General features: G+C 45.0%; 1 protein-coding gene across 1 annotated transcript; it reads left to right on the top strand.

Annotated features, from left to right (window-relative positions):
• The first annotated feature begins 227 nt into the window (after positions 1 to 227).
• LOC122942148 (androgen-dependent TFPI-regulating protein-like) lies at positions 228 to 21,162 on the top strand. Its single transcript, XM_044299647.1, has 6 exons — positions 228 to 377; positions 14,229 to 14,369; positions 14,500 to 14,600; positions 16,410 to 16,526; positions 17,253 to 17,404; positions 20,909 to 21,162. The coding sequence occupies exons 1-6, from the start codon at positions 228 to 230 to the stop codon at positions 21,160 to 21,162; spliced, it is 915 nt and encodes a 304-aa protein (XP_044155582.1).
• Positions 21,163 to 21,384: the final 222 nt, after the last annotated feature.

Genomic DNA, 21,384 nt, shown 5'->3' with positions numbered 1-21,384 from the left:
AGAATTTTGGTCTCCCCCAACATGGTCGCCGCTCGGTGAAGGTAGAGACGCGTGATAGAATATATTTTGGCCTCTAGCACTTTCAATCTCTGCCGTCAGGTGTGGACCTTGGTCCCTCATATAAGAACACTCTCGCCTTTGCTCCTGTGTGATTGCTGCAAGTCCGAATCTGTTTCAGACGGAAGTGTGATAAGGAGACGACCTCGCTCCTTGAGATTCTCAATAAGATGGCGGCGCTGGGGCTCATCCTTCATCTCTGGTTCCTGGCCTGGAATGGGTTTGCCGTGTATCAGAATGTGCTGGTGTCCAGTTCCGATCCGTTCGTTGGACACAGTAGTTATGGAGGCAGGTGGAAGTTCCTGACCTTCCTGAACCAGGTGAGGTAGGGCTGGTGTTAAGGACCTCCCTGTGAGTCCTGACATGACCCAGCAGCAGAAAGGAATGAATGGAGCAGACTTGTGCATCCTCTATTGTGGTTGTGAAACTGCAGGTCTCAGCATGTCAGGGGGTGCCAGTGGTTTGCTTAAAGGGGTTGTCTACTATTGAGGTGGACAATGTGGTTGTAGTAGATTTTATTTTTCCCTCCCTTAGTAATGCTCTTTTGGCTCCTGCTTCATGGTGGTTTATCCACAGAGATACCTCTAGCAGCTCTAAAGTGCTTTGCTGTGGTCATAGAGTCCTGGGGACCCATAGTGCGGGTTTTATCATCTGGATTCACAAGGAATAGGTGAGCCAAAAGATAGTGTTGTGCTGTATTACAGAGGTGCCTCGCGGAGCATCCCAGATCACGACCAGTATGGAGCTGTAGAATGGCGTTGTGTTCTGCCATATAGGGCCAGTGCATGTGTCTGTATGTGGGTAAGTAACTGGCTCAGTGATAAAAAGTGGAGGGTGGTTATTAACAGTACACACCCAGATTGGGTTGCTAGTGGGGTACCTGAGGGGTCCCTGTCTCTAGTGGGGTACGACAGGGGTCAGAATTGGAGGGGTCACTATCACTAGTGGGGTACCACAGGAATCAATATTGGAGGGGTCACTCACTAGTGGGCTACCACAGGGGTCAATATTGGAGGGGTCACTATCTCTAGTGGGGTACTACAGGGGTCAGCATTGGAGGGGTCACTATCATTAGGGTACCACAGGGGACAGTATTGGACCCTATTCTCTTCAATATATTTATTAATGATCTTGTAGAAGGCTTGCACAGTAAAATATACATTTTTGCAGAGGACACTAAATTGTGTAAAGTAATTAACACAGAAGAGGAAGTATACTGCTACAGATGGATCTGGATAGATTGGCGGCATGGTGTCACGAAAGGTGTACAGAAAACTAGAAGACACAAAATGAAGATCCGACTGACTGGATCCAAAACTAAGGAACAAAAAGGGAGAGCCCTGCAACAGACCTGGCTCTCTCCCTAACTGCTCAGCCTATGCAAAAATCTCAATGGTAGATGATCGCATATCCTCGTACCTCGACTGTATAACACCTGAACACCCTATAATAGTGAGGGGACACGACCACCGGCTCCCTACACTTGATACGGAGGGAGTCAGGGTCACCTGGGATCCAGCAAACAGGAAAACACAAATGAATGAACAAAACTTATCTGTAGAAGACTCAGTAGTAGCATCCAGCATGCACACACTCCAGAAAGTTGTATAAACCGCAAAGTGATGCAGTATGGGAAGGGATTTAAAGGGATGCAATCAGTGCAACTACATGACAGCTGAGAGAGGCTAACGAGATGAGAAAACGAAAGCAAAACAAAAAGGAACCTCAAGGAGGAGGTTCTGAAGAACGTCTGTCAGAGCTTCTCAGATGTCTGGTGGTGACAGTACCCCTCCTTCTACGAGTGGACTCCGGACACTCAGAGCCCACCTTCTCAGGATGGGACCTATGGAAAGCCCTGATGAGACGAGTGGCCTTAATGTCCGTCACTGGGACCCACATCCTCTCCTCAGGACCATAACCCTCCCAATGAACGAGGTACTGGAGAGAATCGCGGACAACACGAGAATCCACAATCCTAGAGACCTAAAATTCAAGATTACCATCAACCACAATCGGAGGAGGAGGCAAAGATGAGGGTACAATGGGTTGGACATAAGGTTTTAATAAGGACTTATGAAAAACATTATGGATCTTCCAAGTCTGAGGAAGATCAAGACGGTAGGCAACAGGATTGATGACGGACAAGATTTTGTAAGGCCCAATAAACTTAGGACCCAACTTCCAGGAGGGAACCTTCAATTTGATATTCTTAGTAGACAACCACACCAGATCACCAACATTCAGGTCCGGACCAGGCACACGTCTCTTATCCGCCACACGCTTATATCTCTCACTCATGCTCTTTAGATTATCCTGAATCTTTTGCCAAATAGATGACAAAGACGAGGAGAATCTGTCCTCATCAGGTAAACCAGAAGACCCCTCTCCAGAGAATGTCCCAAACTGCAGATGAAACCCATATGCACCAAAAAATGGTGACTTATCAGAGGACTCCTGACGACGGTTATTTAAAGCAAACTCAGCAAGGGACAAAAAAGAACACCAATCCTCCTGATTCTCCACCACAAAACAGCGCAGATATGTCTCCAGATTCTGATTGACGCGCTCTGTCTGGCCATTCGACTGCGGGTGGAAAGCAGAAGAGAATGACAACCGAACCCCCAAGCGAGAACAGAAAGCCTTCCAGAATCTGGAAACAAACTGCATGCCCCTATCAGAGACTATGTCTGAAGGAATACCATGCAATTTGACAATGTGATCAATAAATGCCTGCGCCAGCGTCTTGGCATTGGGCAAGCCAGGAAAAGAAATGAAATGCACCATTTTGCTAAAACGGTCCACCACCACCAGAATCACAGTCTTCCCCGAGGAACGAGGCAGGTCCGTAATGAAGTCCATGGACAGATGTGTCCAAGGACGGGAAGGAATGGGTAACGGAAGGAGAGGACCTGATGGCCGTGAATGAGGGACTTTGGCACGAGCGCAGGTCTCGCAGGCTGCCACAAAACCCTAAACCGACTTACGAAGCGCCGGCCACCAGAATCTCCGAGCGATGAGATCCACTGTGGCTCTTGCCCCCGGGTGCCCAGCAAGGACAGTATCGTGGTGCTCCTTAAAAATCTTGTGTCTTAAAGCAAGAGGCACAAACAACCTCCCAGGAGGACAAAGATCAGGAGCCTCTGACTGAGCTACCTGATCCTCTGCCTCCAATTCAGGATAAAGAGTAGAGACCACCACACCTTCAGCCAAAATGGGTCCCGGGTCTTCAAAATTCCCACCTCCCGGAAAACAACGTGACAGGGCATCCGCCTTCACATTCTTAACCCCAGGGCGGAACGTGACAACAAAATTAAACCTTAAAAAGAACAAAGACCATCTAGCCTGTCTCGGGTTCAGACGCTTGGCTGACTCCAAGTAGGCCAGATTCTTATGGTCAGTAAACACGGTAATAGGGTGTCTGGCGCCATTCCTCAAAAGCTAACTTGATGGCCAACAACTCCCTATCTCCCACATCGTAATTTCTCTCTGCAGAGGAGAGTTTCTTCGAGAAAAAGGCACACGGTCGCCACTTGGCAGGAGAGGGACCCTGAGACAAGACCGCACCCACACCCACCTCAGAAGCATCAACCTCAACTATGAAGGGTAGAGAAATATCAGGTTGTACCAAGATGGGAGCGGAAGCAAAACTCTCCTTGATATTAGAAAAGGCCTTACGCGCCTCTACCGACCAGGAGGAAAAATCTACCCCCTTTCTAGTCATATCAGTGAGTGGTTTAACAACAGAGGAATAATTCAAAATAAACTTCCTGTAATAATTGGCAAAACCCAAAAAACGCATCAGAGCCTTCTGATTCTCAGGAAGCTCCCACTCAAGCACAGCGCGGACCTTCTCGGGGTCCATGCGAAAACCAGAAGCGGAGAGAAGAAATCCCAGAAATTGAATTTCTGGAACCGCAAACACACATTTTTCCAGTTTAGCATACAGTTTATTCTCCCGCAGGATGAGCAAGACCTGACGTAAGTGTTCCTTATGAGTTTTGAAATCAGGAGAAAAAATGAAAATGTCATCTAGATACACTAATACAAATTTGCCCATTAAATGATAAAAAATGCTGTTCACAAAATGCTGAAAGACGGCTGGAGCATTCATCAAACCAAAAGGCATGACCAAATTCTTAAAATGGCCCTCAGGGGTATTGAAGGCCGTCTTTCATTCGTCTCCTTCTCTGACCCTGACCAGGTTGTATGCCCCTCTTAGATCCAACTTGGAAAAAACTTTAGCCCCAACAATCTGGTTAAACAGGTCCGGGATCAGAGGAAGCGGATAAGGGTCACGAATTGTGATACTGTTCAGCTCCCTGAAATCCAGACATGGTCTTAAAGAACCATCTTTTTTCTTAACAAAGAAAAAACCAGCGGCAACAGGTGACTTCGAGGGTCGTATGTGTCCCTTTCTCAGACTCTCAGAGATATAAGCACGCATAGTGACCCTTTCAGGTTGGGAGAGATTGTATAAACGAGATTTAGGCAGCTTGGCGCCTGGGGTGAGATTAATAGGGCAATCGTACTCCCTGTGAGGGGGCAAGTCCTGAACACCACTCTCAGAGAACACATCCGAAAATTCAGAGAGAAAAGATGGTACAGTCTTAGTAGAAACCTCAGAAACAGATGTCGTGAGGCAATTCTCTCTGCAAAAGTCACTCCAACCATTTATTTGCCTCGCTTGCCAATCAATGGTGGGGTTATGTTTAGTGAGCCAGGGTAGCCCCAACACTAGAGGAGTAGGCAACCCGCTTAGGACGAAACATGACACATCCTCAACATGAGTATCACTCACAATCAAACGGATATTGTGAACTATGCCCTTTAACGATTTCTGAGGAAGTGGAACGTAATCAATAGCAAAAACAGGTATATGCTTTCCCAAAGTGCATACCTGGAAACCATGAGTTATAGCAAATTGATTATCAATGAGATTGACAGCTGCTCCACTATCTACAAAAATATCACAAAAAATGTTCTTGCTCTCTAGCGCCACCCTGGCAGGTAGGACAAAACGGGAACTACAAGCAAACGGAAAACCTTCAATTTCCGCATCAACCTTGCCAATAGTAAAAGATGGAACGTTTTTAGAGGATTTTTTTCTTTTTGTTTCTTTATTACTCTCAAAAAACTGCCTGAATCTCCTAGAGATTCCCAGAAATGCTTAGCACTTGTTGGCCCTTTTGCCTTCACTCTGCGGTCCAGCTCACCCCAAACCATCTCGATTGGGTTCAGGTCCGGTGACTGTGGAGGCCAGGTCATCTGGCGCAGCACCCCATCACTCTCCTTCATGATCAAATAGCCCTTATACAGCCTCGAGGTGTGTTTGGGGTCATTGTCCTGTTGAAAAATAAATGATGGTCCAACTAAACGCAAACCGGATGGAATAGCATGCCGCTGCAAGATGCTGTGGTATCCATGCTGGTTCAGTATGCCTTCAATTTTGAATAAATCCCCAACAGTGTCACCAGCAAAGCACCCACACACCATCACACCTCCTCCTCCATGCTTCACGGTGGGAACCAGGCATGTAGAGTCCATCCGTTCACCTTTTCTGCGTTGCACAAAGACACGGTGGTTGGAACCAAAGATCTCAAATTTGGACTCATCAGGCCAAAGCACAGATTTCCACTGGTCTAATTAATGTCCATTCCTTGTGTTCTTTAGCCCAAACAAGTCTCCTCTGCTTGTTGCCTGTCCTTAGCAGTGGTTTCCTAGCAGATATTCTACCATGAAGGCCTGATTCACACAGTCTCCTCTTAACAGTTGTTCTAGAGATGTGTCTGCTGCTAGAACTCTGTGTGGCATTGACCTGGTCTCTAATCTGAGCTGCTGTTAACATTTCTGAGGCTGGTGACTCCGCTGAACTTATCCTCCGCAGCAGAGGTGACTCTTGGTCTTCCTTTCCTGGGGCGGTCCGCGTGTGAGCCAGTTTCTTTGTAGCGCTTGATGGGTTTTGTGACTGCACTTGGGGACACTTTCAAAGTTTTCCCAATTGTTCAGACTGACTGACTTTCATTTCTTAAAGTAATGATGGCCACTCGTTTTTCTTTACTTAGCTGCTTTTTTCTTGCCATAATACAAATTCTAACAGTCTATTCAGTAGGACTATCAGCTGTGTATCCACCTGACTTCTCCACAAGGCAAATGATGGTCCCAACCCCATTTATAAGGCAAGAAATCCCACTTATGAAACCTGACAGGGCACACCTGTGAAGTGAAAACCATTTCAGGTGACTACCTCTTGAAGCTCAACAAGAGAATGCCAAGAGTGTGCAAAGCAGTAATCAAAGCAAAAGGTGGCTACTTTGAAGAACCTAGAATATGACATATTTTTTAGATGTTTCACACTTTTTTGTTATGTATATAATTCCACATGTGTTAATTCATAGTTTTGATGCCTTCAGTGTGAATCTACAATTTTCATAGTCATGAAAATAAAGAAAACTCTTTGAATGAGAAGGTGTGTCCAAACTTTTGTTCTGTACTGTATATATATTAAAAAAATTCCCCTCCTTTCCTCTTTTATTCTCCACTTTAATCCAATATATACCTGTGTCTCCAAAGGTTATTCAGACTGCATTCTTCGGTGTCTGCCTCCTGTGCGATCTTCTCCAGATCTGCCTTTCTAATAAGAACCAGTTCTGCTCCTTCCTGACACGGCTGAAGGACTGCTTCTTTGCTGCACTGGCAGAGGAATAATTCAAAATAAACTTCCTGTAATAATTGGCAAAACCCAAAAAACGCATCAGAGCCTTCTGATTCTCAGGAAGCTCCCACTCAAGCACAGCGCGGACCTTCTCGGGGTCCATGCGAAAACCAGAAGCGGAGAGAAGAAATCCCAGAAATTGAATTTCTGGAACCGCAAACACACATTTTTCCAGTTTAGCATACAGTTTATTCTCCCGCAGGATGAGCAAGACCTGACGTAAGTGTTCCTTATGAGTTTTGAAATCAGGAGAAAAAATGAAAATGTCATCTAGATACACTAATACAAATTTGCCCATTAAATGATAAAAAATGCTGTTCACAAAATGCTGAAAGACGGCTGGAGCATTCATCAAACCAAAAGGCATGACCAAATTCTTAAAATGGCCCTCAGGGGTATTGAAGGCCGTCTTTCATTCGTCTCCTTCTCTGACCCTGACCAGGTTGTATGCCCCTCTTAGATCCAACTTGGAAAAAACTTTAGCCCCAACAATCTGGTTAAACAGGTCCGGGATCAGAGGAAGCGGATAAGGGTCACGAATTGTGATACTGTTCAGCTCCCTGAAATCCAGACATGGTCTTAAAGAACCATCTTTTTTCTTAACAAAGAAAAAACCAGCGGCAACAGGTGACTTCGAGGGTCGTATGTGTCCCTTTCTCAGACTCTCAGAGATATAAGCACGCATAGTGACCCTTTCAGGTTGGGAGAGATTGTATAAACGAGATTTAGGCAGCTTGGCGCCTGGGGTGAGATTAATAGGGCAATCGTACTCCCTGTGAGGGGGCAAGTCCTGAACACCACTCTCAGAGAACACATCCGAAAATTCAGAGAGAAAAGATGGTACAGTCTTAGTAGAAACCTCAGAAACAGATGTCGTGAGGCAATTCTCTCTGCAAAAGTCACTCCAACCATTTATTTGCCTCGCTTGCCAATCAATGGTGGGGTTATGTTTAGTGAGCCAGGGTAGCCCCAACACTAGAGGAGTAGGCAACCCGCTTAGGACGAAACATGACACATCCTCAACATGAGTATCACTCACAATCAAACGGATATTGTGAACTATGCCCTTTAACGATTTCTGAGGAAGTGGAACGGAATCAATAGCAAAAACAGGTATATGCTTTCCCAAAGTGCATACCTGGAAACCATGAGTTATAGCAAATTGATTATCAATGAGATTGACAGCTGCTCCACTATCTACAAAAATATCACAAAAAATGTTCTTGCTCTCTAGCGCCACCCTGGCAGGTAGGACAAAACGGGAACTACAAGCAAACGGAAAACCTTCAATTTCCGCATCAACCTTGCCAATAGTAAAAGATGGAACGTTTTTAGAGGATTTTTTTCTTTTTGTTTCTTTATTACTCTCAAAAAACTGCCTGAATCTCCTAGAGGGACAAACATTTGCCAAATGATTTATACCTCCACAACAGAAACAAACCTTCCTATGAGAGCTGAATCCTCTATTGTCAGAGGCAAGCAAACCCAGCTGCATGGGCCCCTGCTCAGAAGGGATTGAGAGCGACTGAGACCCCTGTGCACTGAATGAGACCGCCACACTGTCCTTGGACTGAGTATGACAGGAAGGAGTGATCTCTCCTCTCTCTCTAAGACACCTGTCAATACGAACGGCCCGAGACATGGCAGAGTCCAAGGAGGTAGGTCTCTCATGAAAGGCAAATGCATCTTTCAATCCCTCTGAAAGACAATGGCAAAATTGTCTTCGGAGTGCAGCATCATTCCAACCAGTATCAGCTGCCCATCTACGAAATTCTGAACAGTATATCTCTGCGGACTGTTTACCCTGGCATAAAAGACGTAGTCTAGACTCAGCTAGAGCAATACGATCCGGATCATCATATATCTGACCCAGGGCTAAAAAAAATTCATCCACTGAACGGTGCCCCCACCGGCAGCGAAAAGGCCCAGGACTGAGCGTTATCCCTGAGCAGCGAGATGATGATCCCCACCCTCTGCTCCTCATCACCAGAGGAATGGGGAAGTAGGCGAAAATGGAGTTTGCAGGCCTCTCTAAAACTAACATAATTCTCACTACCCCCGGAGAACGTATCCGGGAGCGAGATCTTAGGCTCAGAACAAACTCCATGAACGCAAGCTGAACCGGTCACCTGAAACTGAGAAACAGTTTTACAGAGATCTGCTACCTCCAATGACAGACCCTGCATGCGTTCAGTCAAAAGTGAAACCGGATCCATGCTTGAGACGGTTTTGGCGGTTTATAATGTCACGGAAGGTGTACAGAAAACTATAAGACACAAAATGAAGATCCGACTGACTGGATCCAAAACTAAGGAACAAAAAGGAGAGCCCTGCAACAGACCTGGCTCTCTCCCTAACTGCTCAGCCTATGCAAAAATCTCAATGGTAGATGATCGCATATCCTTGTACCTCGACTGTATAACACCTGAACACCCTATAATAGTAAGGGGACACGACCACCGGCTCCCTACACTTGATACGGAGGGAGTCAGGGTCACCTGGGATCCAGCAAACAGGAAAACACAAATGAATGAACAAAACTTATCTGTAGAAGACTCATTAGTAGCATCCAGCATGCACACACTCCAGGAAGTTGTATAAACCGCAAAGTGATGCAGTATGGGAAGGGATTTAAAGGGATGCAATCAGTGCAACTACATGACAGCTGAGAGAGGCTAACGAGATGAGAAAACGAAAGCAAAACAAAAGGAACCTCAAGGAGGTTACACTGGGTAACACTGACATGGAAATGGACCTAGGACTTTTAGTGAACAGCAAACTAAGCTGTAAAAAACAGTGTCAGGCAGCTGCTGCCAAGGCCAATAAGATAATAGATTGCATCAAAAGGGGCATAGATGCTCGTGATGAGAACATAGTCCTGCCACTTTACAAATCACTTGTCAGACCACACATGGAGTACTGTGTACAGTTCTGGGCTCATGTGAACAAGGGAGACATAGCAGAGCTGGAGAGGGTCCAAAAGAGGGTAACTAAAGTAATCACTGGAATGGTGGGGACTACAGTACCCTGAAAGATTATCAAAATTAGGGTTATTCACTTTAGAAAAAAGACAAATAAGGCTAGATCTAATAACGCCCTGTGTGAGGGTGATCCTCGGTTTTGGACTTGCAGGAGCGCACAGCATTATACTGATATATACCTTCTACAGAATCATAGTGACATAAAGCTGTCAGCATGGTCCTGTAGAAAGAAGGTCAAGCAGAGGCACACAGCATTATAAATCAGTACAATGCTGTGCGCTCCTGCAAGTCCAGAACCGAGGATCACCCTCGCACATGGAGCGTGATTCCTGCGATCGACTCGCTTGTGTGAGACAGCCCTAAAAGAGTTAAAGAGGGGCCTGGATGTATTTCTAAAGTGTAATAATCCCCTGCATAAAGGAAACGGAACGGATCCGTTTTGCAGCCCCTAGACTTCTATTATAACAGAATAAAGCCATCTCTAATGGTGATCTTCAATGCTGTGAGTTCTATCCCAGCTGCCGCTGTATTGTCCTTTACTCAAAGATAAGACTCGCGGTCAGGCAGGAACTCGCAGCATCGTACATAACTGTGATGCCGAAAGTTCCGCTCACATAAGCCATTGTCGGTCAGGGAATTGCGGTGGTCACATGGACCGCACTTGGCCTTGTGAATGCAGCCTAAGGGTGTGGCTACATAGCGACATTGGTCACTCTAAAGCTGTCAGCACCAGGATCACAGGGGCATCGCAGGGTAATCACAAAACATCCAACACTGATGGATTTATTTATTTTTTGGTGTGAAATCTGGGGTCGCAACAACTTGTGAGTCGCCCTGCGACCTCATTCTATTCCGGGCCGTGCTGCTACACAGCAATCTTTGGTTGTGGTATGGGTGTCGTTGCCAAGATGGCAGTGCAGCCCCAGCCTGAGGGGTGTAGATGTACCTCTGGATAGAGCTGCATGCTTGGCTTCTTGTACTCCCCTAGACTTTGATGAAGAAGCCCACACAAGCACAGAAGTGGGTGCCAGAGGATGGATCCACTTCTACTGGACTATCCCTTTAAGGAATTTCTCTTTGGCTGTGTTTTATTGATCCCATATCTTTTTCAGCCTGGGTGACTAAGGTGCTGGAGGTGGCAGAGATCAGTTACAGAGGGAACTTTGCCTGCGGGCGAAGGTGACATCAGCATTTTATAGGGTCACGCTTATTGTGGTGGAGTAAAGGTAGCCATACACGATTATAGCAGCTCGGGCAGATATCAATCTAAAGTGTATAGGAGGGAGGGAATGATCGTGCTGCTGGATTTCCTGAGAAGATAGGCTGTTGTCTGGTAGTCTTTTGTTCTGAATCAAGAATCTCAGACCCCTTTTTAAGATGATATCCAGGATTAGAAAAACATGGCTATCTTCTTCCAAAAACAGCACAACCCCGGTCCATAGGTTGTCTAGTATTGCAGATTCCATTGGAGTCAACGGGGCAGGACTGCACACATTTGGACAGGGGTGAAGCTGTTTTGTTGGAGAAAGCAGCCATGTTTTTCTAATTCAGGACAACCCGATAAATATCTTCTATCAGGTTACTGAGTCTCAGGTGGGGTCCAAGAGCCAAAACCTTCTCCTGTTGCATAAATGGAAGGGCCACAGGTCACTCTGTAGATTCCTATACAGTCCTATTGGGAGCCACATCAGCAAAAGAGGTAATTTAATGTGTCCCTCCAGGTCTGTCTGTAGGGGTTATATGGACCCACGGCCTCCTATTAGTGCCGTCTTGTGCCATGCCTTGGTGGAGATGTACCAGAAGGGCTTGAGGATCTATCACTGATGTCCACGTCCTCTAGTGTAGACAAGCGGCGCGTCCATAGATGAGGAATTTCTACATTGTGGTCTTGCAGGTATCTGTTAGCTGGCATCCAAGCAACCACCCCTCTTTAATCCCCGAAAATCTGCACTGGGGAAGCAGATGGAAGTATCAAATATATTGCAAAGTACTGGAGAACCCCTTTAAATGCAGATACCTCCTTCAGACCTGGTTCCTTGCTTACCTGTGGAAGAAGATAACTGACGCTGTCCATGTGACTGACAGATGTGTGGTGGAGTATCACCTCTAAGGCATGCGCTGGGCAGGATAGATGACCCCCCCTTTTAATCCAAGGTCCTGTAGAGCCATCCATCCATATTATTTACTGTCTGAGTGCATGCCTCCATCACTCCGGATCTTGTCTTGTCATGCAGCACTCATGCTGTTTATGACTGTGTCTAATGTTATGGTGCAGAGCGGTGCGCTGACCTGTCCAAAGTTGATTTGTAACAGTGGGAGAATTTATGGAATCTATTGTATGGAAACCTGTGTCTATCTACATAGTGGAGCAGTTAGGTAAGCCCTGAGCTGGAGGTTAGATAACTCTCTATGCTTGTGTAACAGTGTAGAAGTGCAAAGGATGGATGTAGTCACCAGGAGACGTGGGTGCATGCGCCCACCAACCTGTCCCCTAAAACATGGAAACGCCAAGAGGGCTCCTCTCACCAGTTATCTTTGTGAGGAGAAAATATAGACTCCTTAACATTTAAAGGTATTGTCCATAACAGTGATCTAATCTTGGAGTCCATCGCTCATCCACATTTTAAAGAGGACATGTCCGGTATCACAGTTGGGGGTCTGGATCTTGCATTTTAAACTCCCCAAAATGACCAAGGGTCCTAGATGTACCCCAGATGAATTGGCATTACTATAGCTTGTATACATATATATATATATATATATATACAGTACAGACCAAAAGTTTGGACACACCTTCTCATTCAAAGAGTTTTCTTTATTTTCATGACTATGACAATTGTAGATTCACACTGAAGGCATCAAAACTATGAATTATGAATTAACACATGTGGAATTATATACATAACAAAAAAGTGTGAAACAACTGAAAATATGTCATATTCTAGGTTCTTCAAAGTAGCCACCTTTTGCTTTAATTACTGCTTTGCACACTCTTGGCATTCTCTTGATGAGCTTCAAGAGGTAGTCACCTGAAATGGTCTTCCAACAGTCTTGAAGGAGTTCCCAGAAATGCTTAGCACTTGTTGGCCCTTTTGCCTTCACTCTGCGGTCCAGCTCACCCCCAAACCATCTCGATTGGGTTCAGGTCCGGTGACTGTGGAGGCCAGGTCATCTGGCGCAGCACCCCATCACTCTCCTTCATGATCAAATAGCCCTTATACAGCCTCGAGGTGTGTTTGGGGTCATTGTCCTGTTGAAAAATAAATGATGGTCCAACTAAACGCAAACCGGATGGAATAGCATGCCGCTGCAAGATGCTGTGGTATCCATGCTGGTTCAGTATGCCTTCAATTTTGAATAAATCCCCAACAGTGTCACCAGCAAAGCACCCCCACACCATCACACCTCCTCCTCCATGCTTCACGGTGGGAACCAGGCATGTAGAGTCCATCCGTTCACCTTTTCTGCGTCGCACAAAGACACGGTGGTTGGAACCAAAGATCTCAAATTTGGACTCATCAGGCCAAAGCACAGATTTCCACTGGTCTAATTAATGTCCATTCCTTGTGTTCTTTAGCCCAAACAAGTCTCCTCTGCTTGTTGCCTGTCCTTAGCAGTGGTTTCCTAGCAGATATTCTACCATGAAGGCCTGATTCACACAGTCTCCTCTTAACAGTTGTTCTAGAGATGTGTCTGCTGCTAGAACTCTGTGTGGCATTGACCTGGTCTCTAATCTGAGCTGCTGTTAACATTTCTGAGGCTGGTGACTCCGCTGAACTTATCCTCCGCAGCAGAGGTGACTCTTGGTCTTCCTTTCCTGGGGCGGTCCGCGTGTGAGCCAGTTTCTTTGTAGCGCTTGATGGGTTTTGTGACTGCACTTGGGGACACTTTCAAAGTTTTCCCAATTGTTCAGACTGACTGACTTTCATTTCTTAAAGTAATGATGGCCACTCGTTTTTCTTTACTTAGCTGCTTTTTTCTTGCCATAATACAAATTCTAACAGTCTATTCAGTAGGACTATCAGCTGTGTATCCACCTGACTTCTCCACAAGGCAAATGATGGTCCCAACCCCATTTATAAGGCAAGAAATCCCACTTATGAAACCTGACAGGGCACACCTGTGAAGTGAAAACCATTTCAGGTGACTACCTCTTGAAGCTCAACAAGAGAATGCCAAGAGTGTGCAAAGCAGTAATCAAAGCAAAAGGTGGCTACTTTGAAGAACCTAGAATATGACATATTTTTTAGATGTTTCACACTTTTTTGTTATGTATTTAATTCCACATGTGTTAATTCATAGTTTTGATGCCTTCAGTGTGAATCTACAATTTTCATAGTCATGAAAATAAAGAAAACTCTTTGAATGAGAAGGTGTGTCCAAACTTTTGTTCTGTACTGTATATATATTAAAAAAAATTCCCCTCCTTTCCTCTTTTATTCTCCACTTTAATCCAATATATACCTGTGTCTCCAAAGGTTATTCAGACTGCATTCTTCGGTGTCTGCCTCCTGTGCGATCTTCTCCAGATCTGCCTTTCTAATAAGAACCAGTTCTGCTCCTTCCTGACACGGCTGAAGGACTGCTTCTTTGCTGCACTGGCATTCCCACTTGGCGCGGTAAGTTTGGCAGGTCATCCACTTTCTTTTACTTCTATGAAATTTGGCCAAAAAGTGGCATTTTCCCGGTAGAACCTGCTTAAGTTTCATAGATTTCTTTGACCTGTGTGTTCAGTTTTCCTTCTTTCAGTTTGTCTTTACAGTATTCTGGAGTATTTACGCCTACGACAGGGAGCTGGTGTACCCTGAAGAACTGGACAAAGTCTTTGCACAATGGCTTAACGATGCCATGGGAAGACTATCTGATAACTCCTCAATATATTGTAATACATATTTGTAGAGCCACTGTCCTATACAAACATAATATCCTTCCAGGTATTCATTCTGAAGATTACAGGGTCCTCCAGTAGTGAATCCGGAAGTAGAATATTGATGACCTGTTCTCAGGATAGGTCATCAGTGTCTGAACAGGGGGGAGGTGCAACTACCTAAAACCACCGATCACTTATTTGAAGAAACTGCAGCCTATTTCTAAGGCCTCTTGCACACGACCGTATGCCCTCCGAGACATACGGTACGTGAGCGGGCCATATGTCCCAGAGCGGCAGTGATAGTGCGCACGGGAGCACACAGCATCATAGATGACAATCATGCTGTGCACTTCGGGCCGCCTGTGGGACATATGGACCGTATGTCTCAGAGGGCATATGGTCGTGTGCAAGAGGCCTAAGCCAGCGATGTCACTTTAATCGATCACATGGCCTAGGCGCTGCTCCGTGCCTTTCAGGTGAGTGGGCCTGGGCTGCAATACCAAGCACAGCCACTATACAATAAATGGCACTGTGCTTGGTATGCTGTGAGGAGGCCTCAGGGATCAGCAACCTTTGGCATTTCAGCTGCTGTGAAACTACAACTCCCAGCATGCACGCTTACTCAGCTGTTCTTGTAACTCCCATAGAAGTGAAAGGAGGATTCTGGGAGTTGTAGTTTCAGAACAGCTGGAGTGCCAGAGGTTGCTGATACCTGCTCTAGCCATTCTATGATATTTTAGTTTAACACTGAAAATTCAGAACCGAGAAAATCAGGAAATGTGCAATTTCAGAAGACGACATAGCAGAGAGAACCAATTTGGACATTTCTGACTTTGGCATTTTTGCTTTAACTCTTAAAGTGATAACCTCTTTCTAGGACTATGCAATCATCCAGGTTACTTTATAATCTGATCCGATTGATTTCTAGATATAGAAGTTTTCTTGTATAACTTGTACAAGGGGAATTTTTTTTTAATTTCACAGGAAAATAGCCAGGTTATCAAATTCTGGACTATTTGACAGATAATAAATGAGCCATACATGTAAAGGCAGAGAGCTTAGAGGAGGAATTTTATCATTAGTTCTCTCTGCTCAGTCTCCTGGTCTTGTGAAATTCCACATTATATTGCAGTTCTGTGATAAGTTATGTCATTTTAGATTATTGGTACATTACCGGTATTTCTCTGGCCTCATGTATATGGTCTTATTTGGGCTCCTATAGAAGTGCATGGGGCATCTACTATACTTCTTGAGCTCCACCAGACTGTGTATATGAAGATATAGCAGCAATACATCTAAGGGATAAGAGAATATCTTCATATATATGGCACCTGCGGCAGTCTGGATGGCTGTATGGCCTCCATTTACTAACGCGTATATAACCTCTCCTGTTTATATTTGGCAGTATCTGCCCCCTCTTGGTGGCTTCCACCTTGCTTCTGAAGGTGGTCATAGCCATACACATGAGATAACTGTCGCGTGTTCAGCAAAGCTATCTCTCCTAATCCCCCAGAGCATGCATGTGGAGAAAGCAAAAGGATGGGGGCGTTGAAATCCAACAGGCCCAATCCTTATCTCCTTTAACATCGGCCGTTGGCGAAGAATTGGGAGGACGCCATACACATTAAATTTTGGTCAGAAATCAGCGGGTTTGGACAACATAGATCTAATGTGTATGGCCATCGTATGTTCCCAGACAGCAGTGGAATGAGATTGGTACTTCTCCCAAGTAATAATCTAAGTGATATAGACGCATGTGATCCTATGTCATCCTTCTTTGTTCTTTACAGCACACACTTATCTTTCCAGTTATCCTTATCGAGCTCTTTGCATGTCCACACCAATACCCGAGCAAGAAAAATGGCCTGGCTGTCCTAGCGGTGTTTGGCATTTCGTATCTGTCATGGTAGGTACTTCTGACCTGGCAATGACTTTGTGCAAGATTAGAAAACAGGGAGCCATGCTGCCACTTTTTTACCATGGACACTGTCTAGTAACGCAGCATTCTAGTGAATAGGACTGAGCTGCAGTACCAGACATGGCCTATAAATAAGAGTGGCACTGTTCCTGGACAAATGTGTGTTTCTTTTTTTTTTTTTGTCTAAACCGGGACCTCCCCTTTTTAATTATATGTCATATAGTTTAAATGAGAGGTTCTAGAAGTTCCTAATATTCTTTGCATTTCAGCTCAGAACCATTTCAATATAACTGCATGCTGGCAGTGAATAGAAATCTTTTGGTCGACCTCTTGAGGATAAAAAATCTGCACTTACTGATTTGTTAGCCTAAAAATAAAATCATTCCCAACCATCTTAGTGGGCCGTCAGGCTTGTTTGAGGGAACACAGGGTGTAGTGGAGCTGTGGATACGGGTTAGATTAGCTTGTTTTTTCGTTATTATATTTGGAATGAATTGCCCATTTCTCACCTATATATGTTCTAAAAATCTGACACAGATGGTACAATATGCTTTTGGCCTGTAACCCAGTACAGGAGAAGGATGTGTACGTATGCTCAGAGACAGGCCCATCAGCTGTTTGAGCAGGACTAGGTCAGGCTGGGTTTTCAGCGTATGACGTCCCATCGTGGACAGTACATGTAACGTGGTGATGAATGTATTCTATTGTCCACAGGGTGCACTGGGTGCATTATGCAGCAAACATCTGGGCGTATCCCATCCTGGCCAAGCTGGATGCAGTAGGAATGCTGGTGTTTTCTGCATCGTCGTTCTTAATTGTATTCACTTTCTACCTCCTGGGAGAGTGGCTGACACGACTGCGCTGGGGTAAGTTCCATGTTGTAAATGTTTCATTCACATCTGATGTATTCACCATTATCATAGTAGATACCCATCATTCATTCTACGCCAATGATGAAATATTGGAGGGCAATCTACAGTTAAATGTAGCCTCCTGCTACTCACAGGGGATTGTTATATCATGTGGCATGCTGCAAACTGCCCCCCTCAGTGTACTGAATGAGGATATGTGGGTGGTTGTAGTTCTCTTTCACAGGAGCCCCGACCTGTTACCTGGGTGTTATCTGTGCATTCAGGTGTCGGAAAGGCTCCCAGAACCAGAAATCGGCCACTTGAAGGGCATCTGTCGTCCAAGTCCTATGAAATGCACCAAATAACACAAGTCTGTGGGTGCAAATACCTCATTTGTCTTCATGAGCTCTAGACAGATTACCATGGTCGGGCAGTCTCAACCAATTGGACACAGCGAGCGTGCTTTCTGAATGAGTCTATCAATACGGAGATTGCTGCCATGTGAGCCCTTGCTATGCATCTGACTTGTTAACATGGCTCGGCCAGGCTTTATAACATCCTGTCAGTGGATCAGTTGATCTCTTCTTTTTTTTGTCTCCCTCACCTAGCGGGGGTTTTCTATTCGGTAACTTTGGATTAACCTTTATAGAGTTCTCCCTCAAGTTACAGTATTAATTGGTTCTGGGACAACTATTGTAATTGGTTCCAGTTCAACAAAATGTCACCCCCCCAGAGAAGAAGAAAAATAAGTAGATAACTACTCCAGATTTATTCGCTAGCAGTGCTCCTAGAAAAGGCACCAATGCAGGATGGAGTTGGTTTATTAGCAAACTTTTATAGACTATGTTAAACTTAAAGGGGTTCTCCGGACTACAGATATTGATGAATTATCCTCGGGGAGGGGTTCAACTGTGACTCTCGCTAATCAGCTGTTTCTGGAGCTCAGCTCCTTATTGACTTGGACAGCTGAGATGTAGTACCTCGGCATGGCCACTACACCATTTGCAGAGCTGTCTGCCCCCAGCTTCGTACAGTAGCCGAAACAGCTGATCGGTGAGGGTGCTGGATGTTGGACCCCCACTGATGTGATATTGATGACCTATCCTGAGGATGCGACCTCAATATCTGTAGCCCGGAGAATGTTTGGTTTGTCATTGACACAAATGCATTTGCCGATTTGAAGCCATTCCCCTGAATGATTATCCACTTGTCTAAATCCACCAAAATAACATACCTAGGGGGGAATTATCACAGACCAGTGTTTTATGCCGGTATGTGATATCCCCTGTTCTGCCAGAGATCGTGCCTAATCTATTGTGAGGCGCATCATCCAGCAGAAAACTGAAGAAGATGAATGTGCCAGGCCCACTGGTCCCACCCTCGTCATGCCCCCTTTCCACAAAGTGGCGCAAGAGGCGTAGACTTGTGTTGGTTTAGGCGCAATGGCTTCTAAATAGCTCCAAACGTGGGATTCGCAACTTTTTTAGGCATGGCAGGAATGATAGATTCCCCCTAATCTTTACCGTGTATTTTTACTGTCTTATTCTCCAGGCTCTGGACGTCCCGCTAGAAAGAAGAAAAATAAAAGCAACTAAAGTCAAGAATTCAGAACCAATGATTATTTTTGCTTTTTTTTTTTTTTTATTAACAAGAATCCTTCCTTCTCTTACTGGAGGAAGGTACGTCTGCAACCCCACAACTTTGGTAAGGATACTTTCACACTAGAGTTATTCTTTTCCGGTATTGGAATCCGGTAAAGGGTCTCAATACCGGAAAAAAAACGCATCAGTTTTGTCCTAATGCATTCTGAATAGAAAGCAATCCGTTCAGTATGCGTCTTTTGTTCTGTCCCTTGTACGGTAGTTTTTTTCCGGTTTTCCGGTCTGCGCATGCGCCGGGCTTTTGATCTTTGAAAAAAATGTAAACGCCGGATCCGTTATTCCGGATGAGACTGCTCCGGTATATCACCAGATCTGTCTAATGGATCCGGGAGAAAAAAAGCTATCCATTTGTACACGGTTTGCCGGATCCGGCAGGCAGTTCCGTTGCCAGAACTGCCTGCTGAATTCTAATAACACTAGTGTGAAAGTACCCTAATGCTGATTGCTTCAGGTCCCCATTCTGTGGTTCTAACCCAGCTGAACAGAGCTCTCTGGCTCCACCTAGTGGTCCCGTTCTACCTAATATCAAAGCTGGTATCCTTGACAGCGCCAGTTCCCTGTACTGCAGCAAGGGTTTGAGGTAAATGTCAACCTGAACATATCTGCCCCTACCTGCCATCCATATTTAAATTGACAAAAATGCAGGATTCTTCCGGCATAGAGCCCCGACGACGGAACTCTATGCCGGAAGAAAAGAACGCAGGTGTGAAAGAGCCTTAAAAGAGGATCTTGCAGTATTCTGTTTCAGAAAATACTTGACAACTAACAATTAATAAGCCTTTTTCCTTAGAACGTTGTGTTCCTCTGTTATTCCTCCCAGAAACTTAAGTATAAATTGACAAATGGGCCTTACCTTTGCCCCAGAATTCCCTGCACAGTCTCAAGCCGTCCAATCAATCAATGACAGTATCGGGACAGACAAGCAAATGGTCACTAGGCAGATTCATATCGCAGCTAAATTAATGCTGCAACTGTTAAGTTACTCTGTAAAGTTTATCTTTTTTACTGATTATCCCTTCCTCCCCCCCCCCCCTCGAACAATAAGCTTCAGATAAGCACTAAGGATGGTATGATTTTTTTAATGTATGATGTGTTATGTGTTATGTTTAATGTCCGGGGCCTAAATACCCCACAGAAGTGTTTTCAGGTAATGCGTATTTTGAAAAAAGCTGGAGCAGAAATATGCTTCTTGCAGGAGACATATTTTAAAGTGTGGACGCGTTCCACCCCTGCCTAAAGCATACTGTGGTTCCTGGTATCATACTCCTTACACTAAAGCAGCGCGTGGTGTGGGAGTGGCGATTGCCAGGCATATGCCCTTTGTACTTATAGTAACACAAACAGACCCAGAGGGCCGTTTTATATTTGTAAAAGGGAAAATAGGTAGTGACATGGTGACACTGGCTAGCTTATATGGCCCAAACAAGGGCCAGCAGAGATGGTTGGGGGGCGTTATGAAGAGCCTCGATGTGTTTGCAGAAGGTATCAAACTCATTGGGGAAGATCTGAATGTTGCGCTTTCACCAATATTGGATACGTTGAGTGGCTCTTCGGTGCATTCACAGATCTCTCTGAGCCGTGTTCAAAAATCACTTACAGATACAGGGCTAGTAGATGCATGGCGGTCGCTTAACCCGACCACGCGGGACTATACATTTTTCTCTGCACCACATAACACATTTCAACGTTTGGACTACCTTTCAAATATGGATAGTGTCCGATCATGCTCCAGTCTCGGCCACAATCACCCTTGCTAGCCTTCCTCCAAGACAATGGATGTGGAGGTTAAATGAAACAATACTCAATAAAAGAGTAGATTTTACTTCCCTCCAACGTAAATTACAACTATTCTTTAAAGAAAACAAACCAGAGGACACCTCAGAGACAACAGTCTGGGAAACCCACAAAGCAGTGATGAGGGGAGAGCTTATTGCCCTTGGAAGCAAAATTAAAAAGGATAGACAAAAGGTGCTCACCTCGTTACTCTCCCAGATATCAACTAAGGAATCGCTACACAAAAGATCCAAAGCTATCCAGGCTCATGAGGAGTTGATGCGGCTGAGAAGGGAGCTGAAGGACCACCTTAATGTAAGCAATGCAAAGGCCTATTAGTACTCAAAATATCGCTTCTATGCTCATGGAGATAAGAGCACTAAACTTATGACCAAGCTTATAAAACAAAGAAGAGATGCCACATTTATAGCCTCAATCAATTCAAAGCGGGGAGTGGTGGTCACAAAAACAAGAGATATTGCTAAAGCTTTTCAGGAGCTCTACCAAGAGTTATATGGGCTAGGAAAACCCGGGGAGCTTCTGGGACAGGACTTACAACTA

This window comes from Bufo gargarizans, chromosome 6 (assembly GCF_014858855.1).
Source record: "Bufo gargarizans isolate SCDJY-AF-19 chromosome 6, ASM1485885v1, whole genome shotgun sequence".
Classification (NCBI taxonomy): domain Eukaryota; kingdom Metazoa; phylum Chordata; class Amphibia; order Anura; family Bufonidae; genus Bufo; species Bufo gargarizans.
Note: the sequence above shows the minus strand (reverse complement) of the source record. Positions and strands in the feature narration are given on the sequence as shown.

Bases quoted from the DNA above. Each gene is read 5' to 3' on its own strand.
- LOC122942148 (XM_044299647.1), top strand. From the start codon at position 228: ATGGCGGCGCTGGGGCTCATCCTTCATCTCTGGTTCCTGGCCTGGAAT. The intron at 14,370-14,499 runs GTAAGTTTGGCA...TCCTTCTTTCAG, and splicing joins TGGCATTCCCACTTGGCGCG to TTTGTCTTTACAGTATTCTG. The intron at 16,527-17,252 runs GTAGGTACTTCT...TATTGTCCACAG, and splicing joins GGCATTTCGTATCTGTCATG to GGTGCACTGGGTGCATTATG.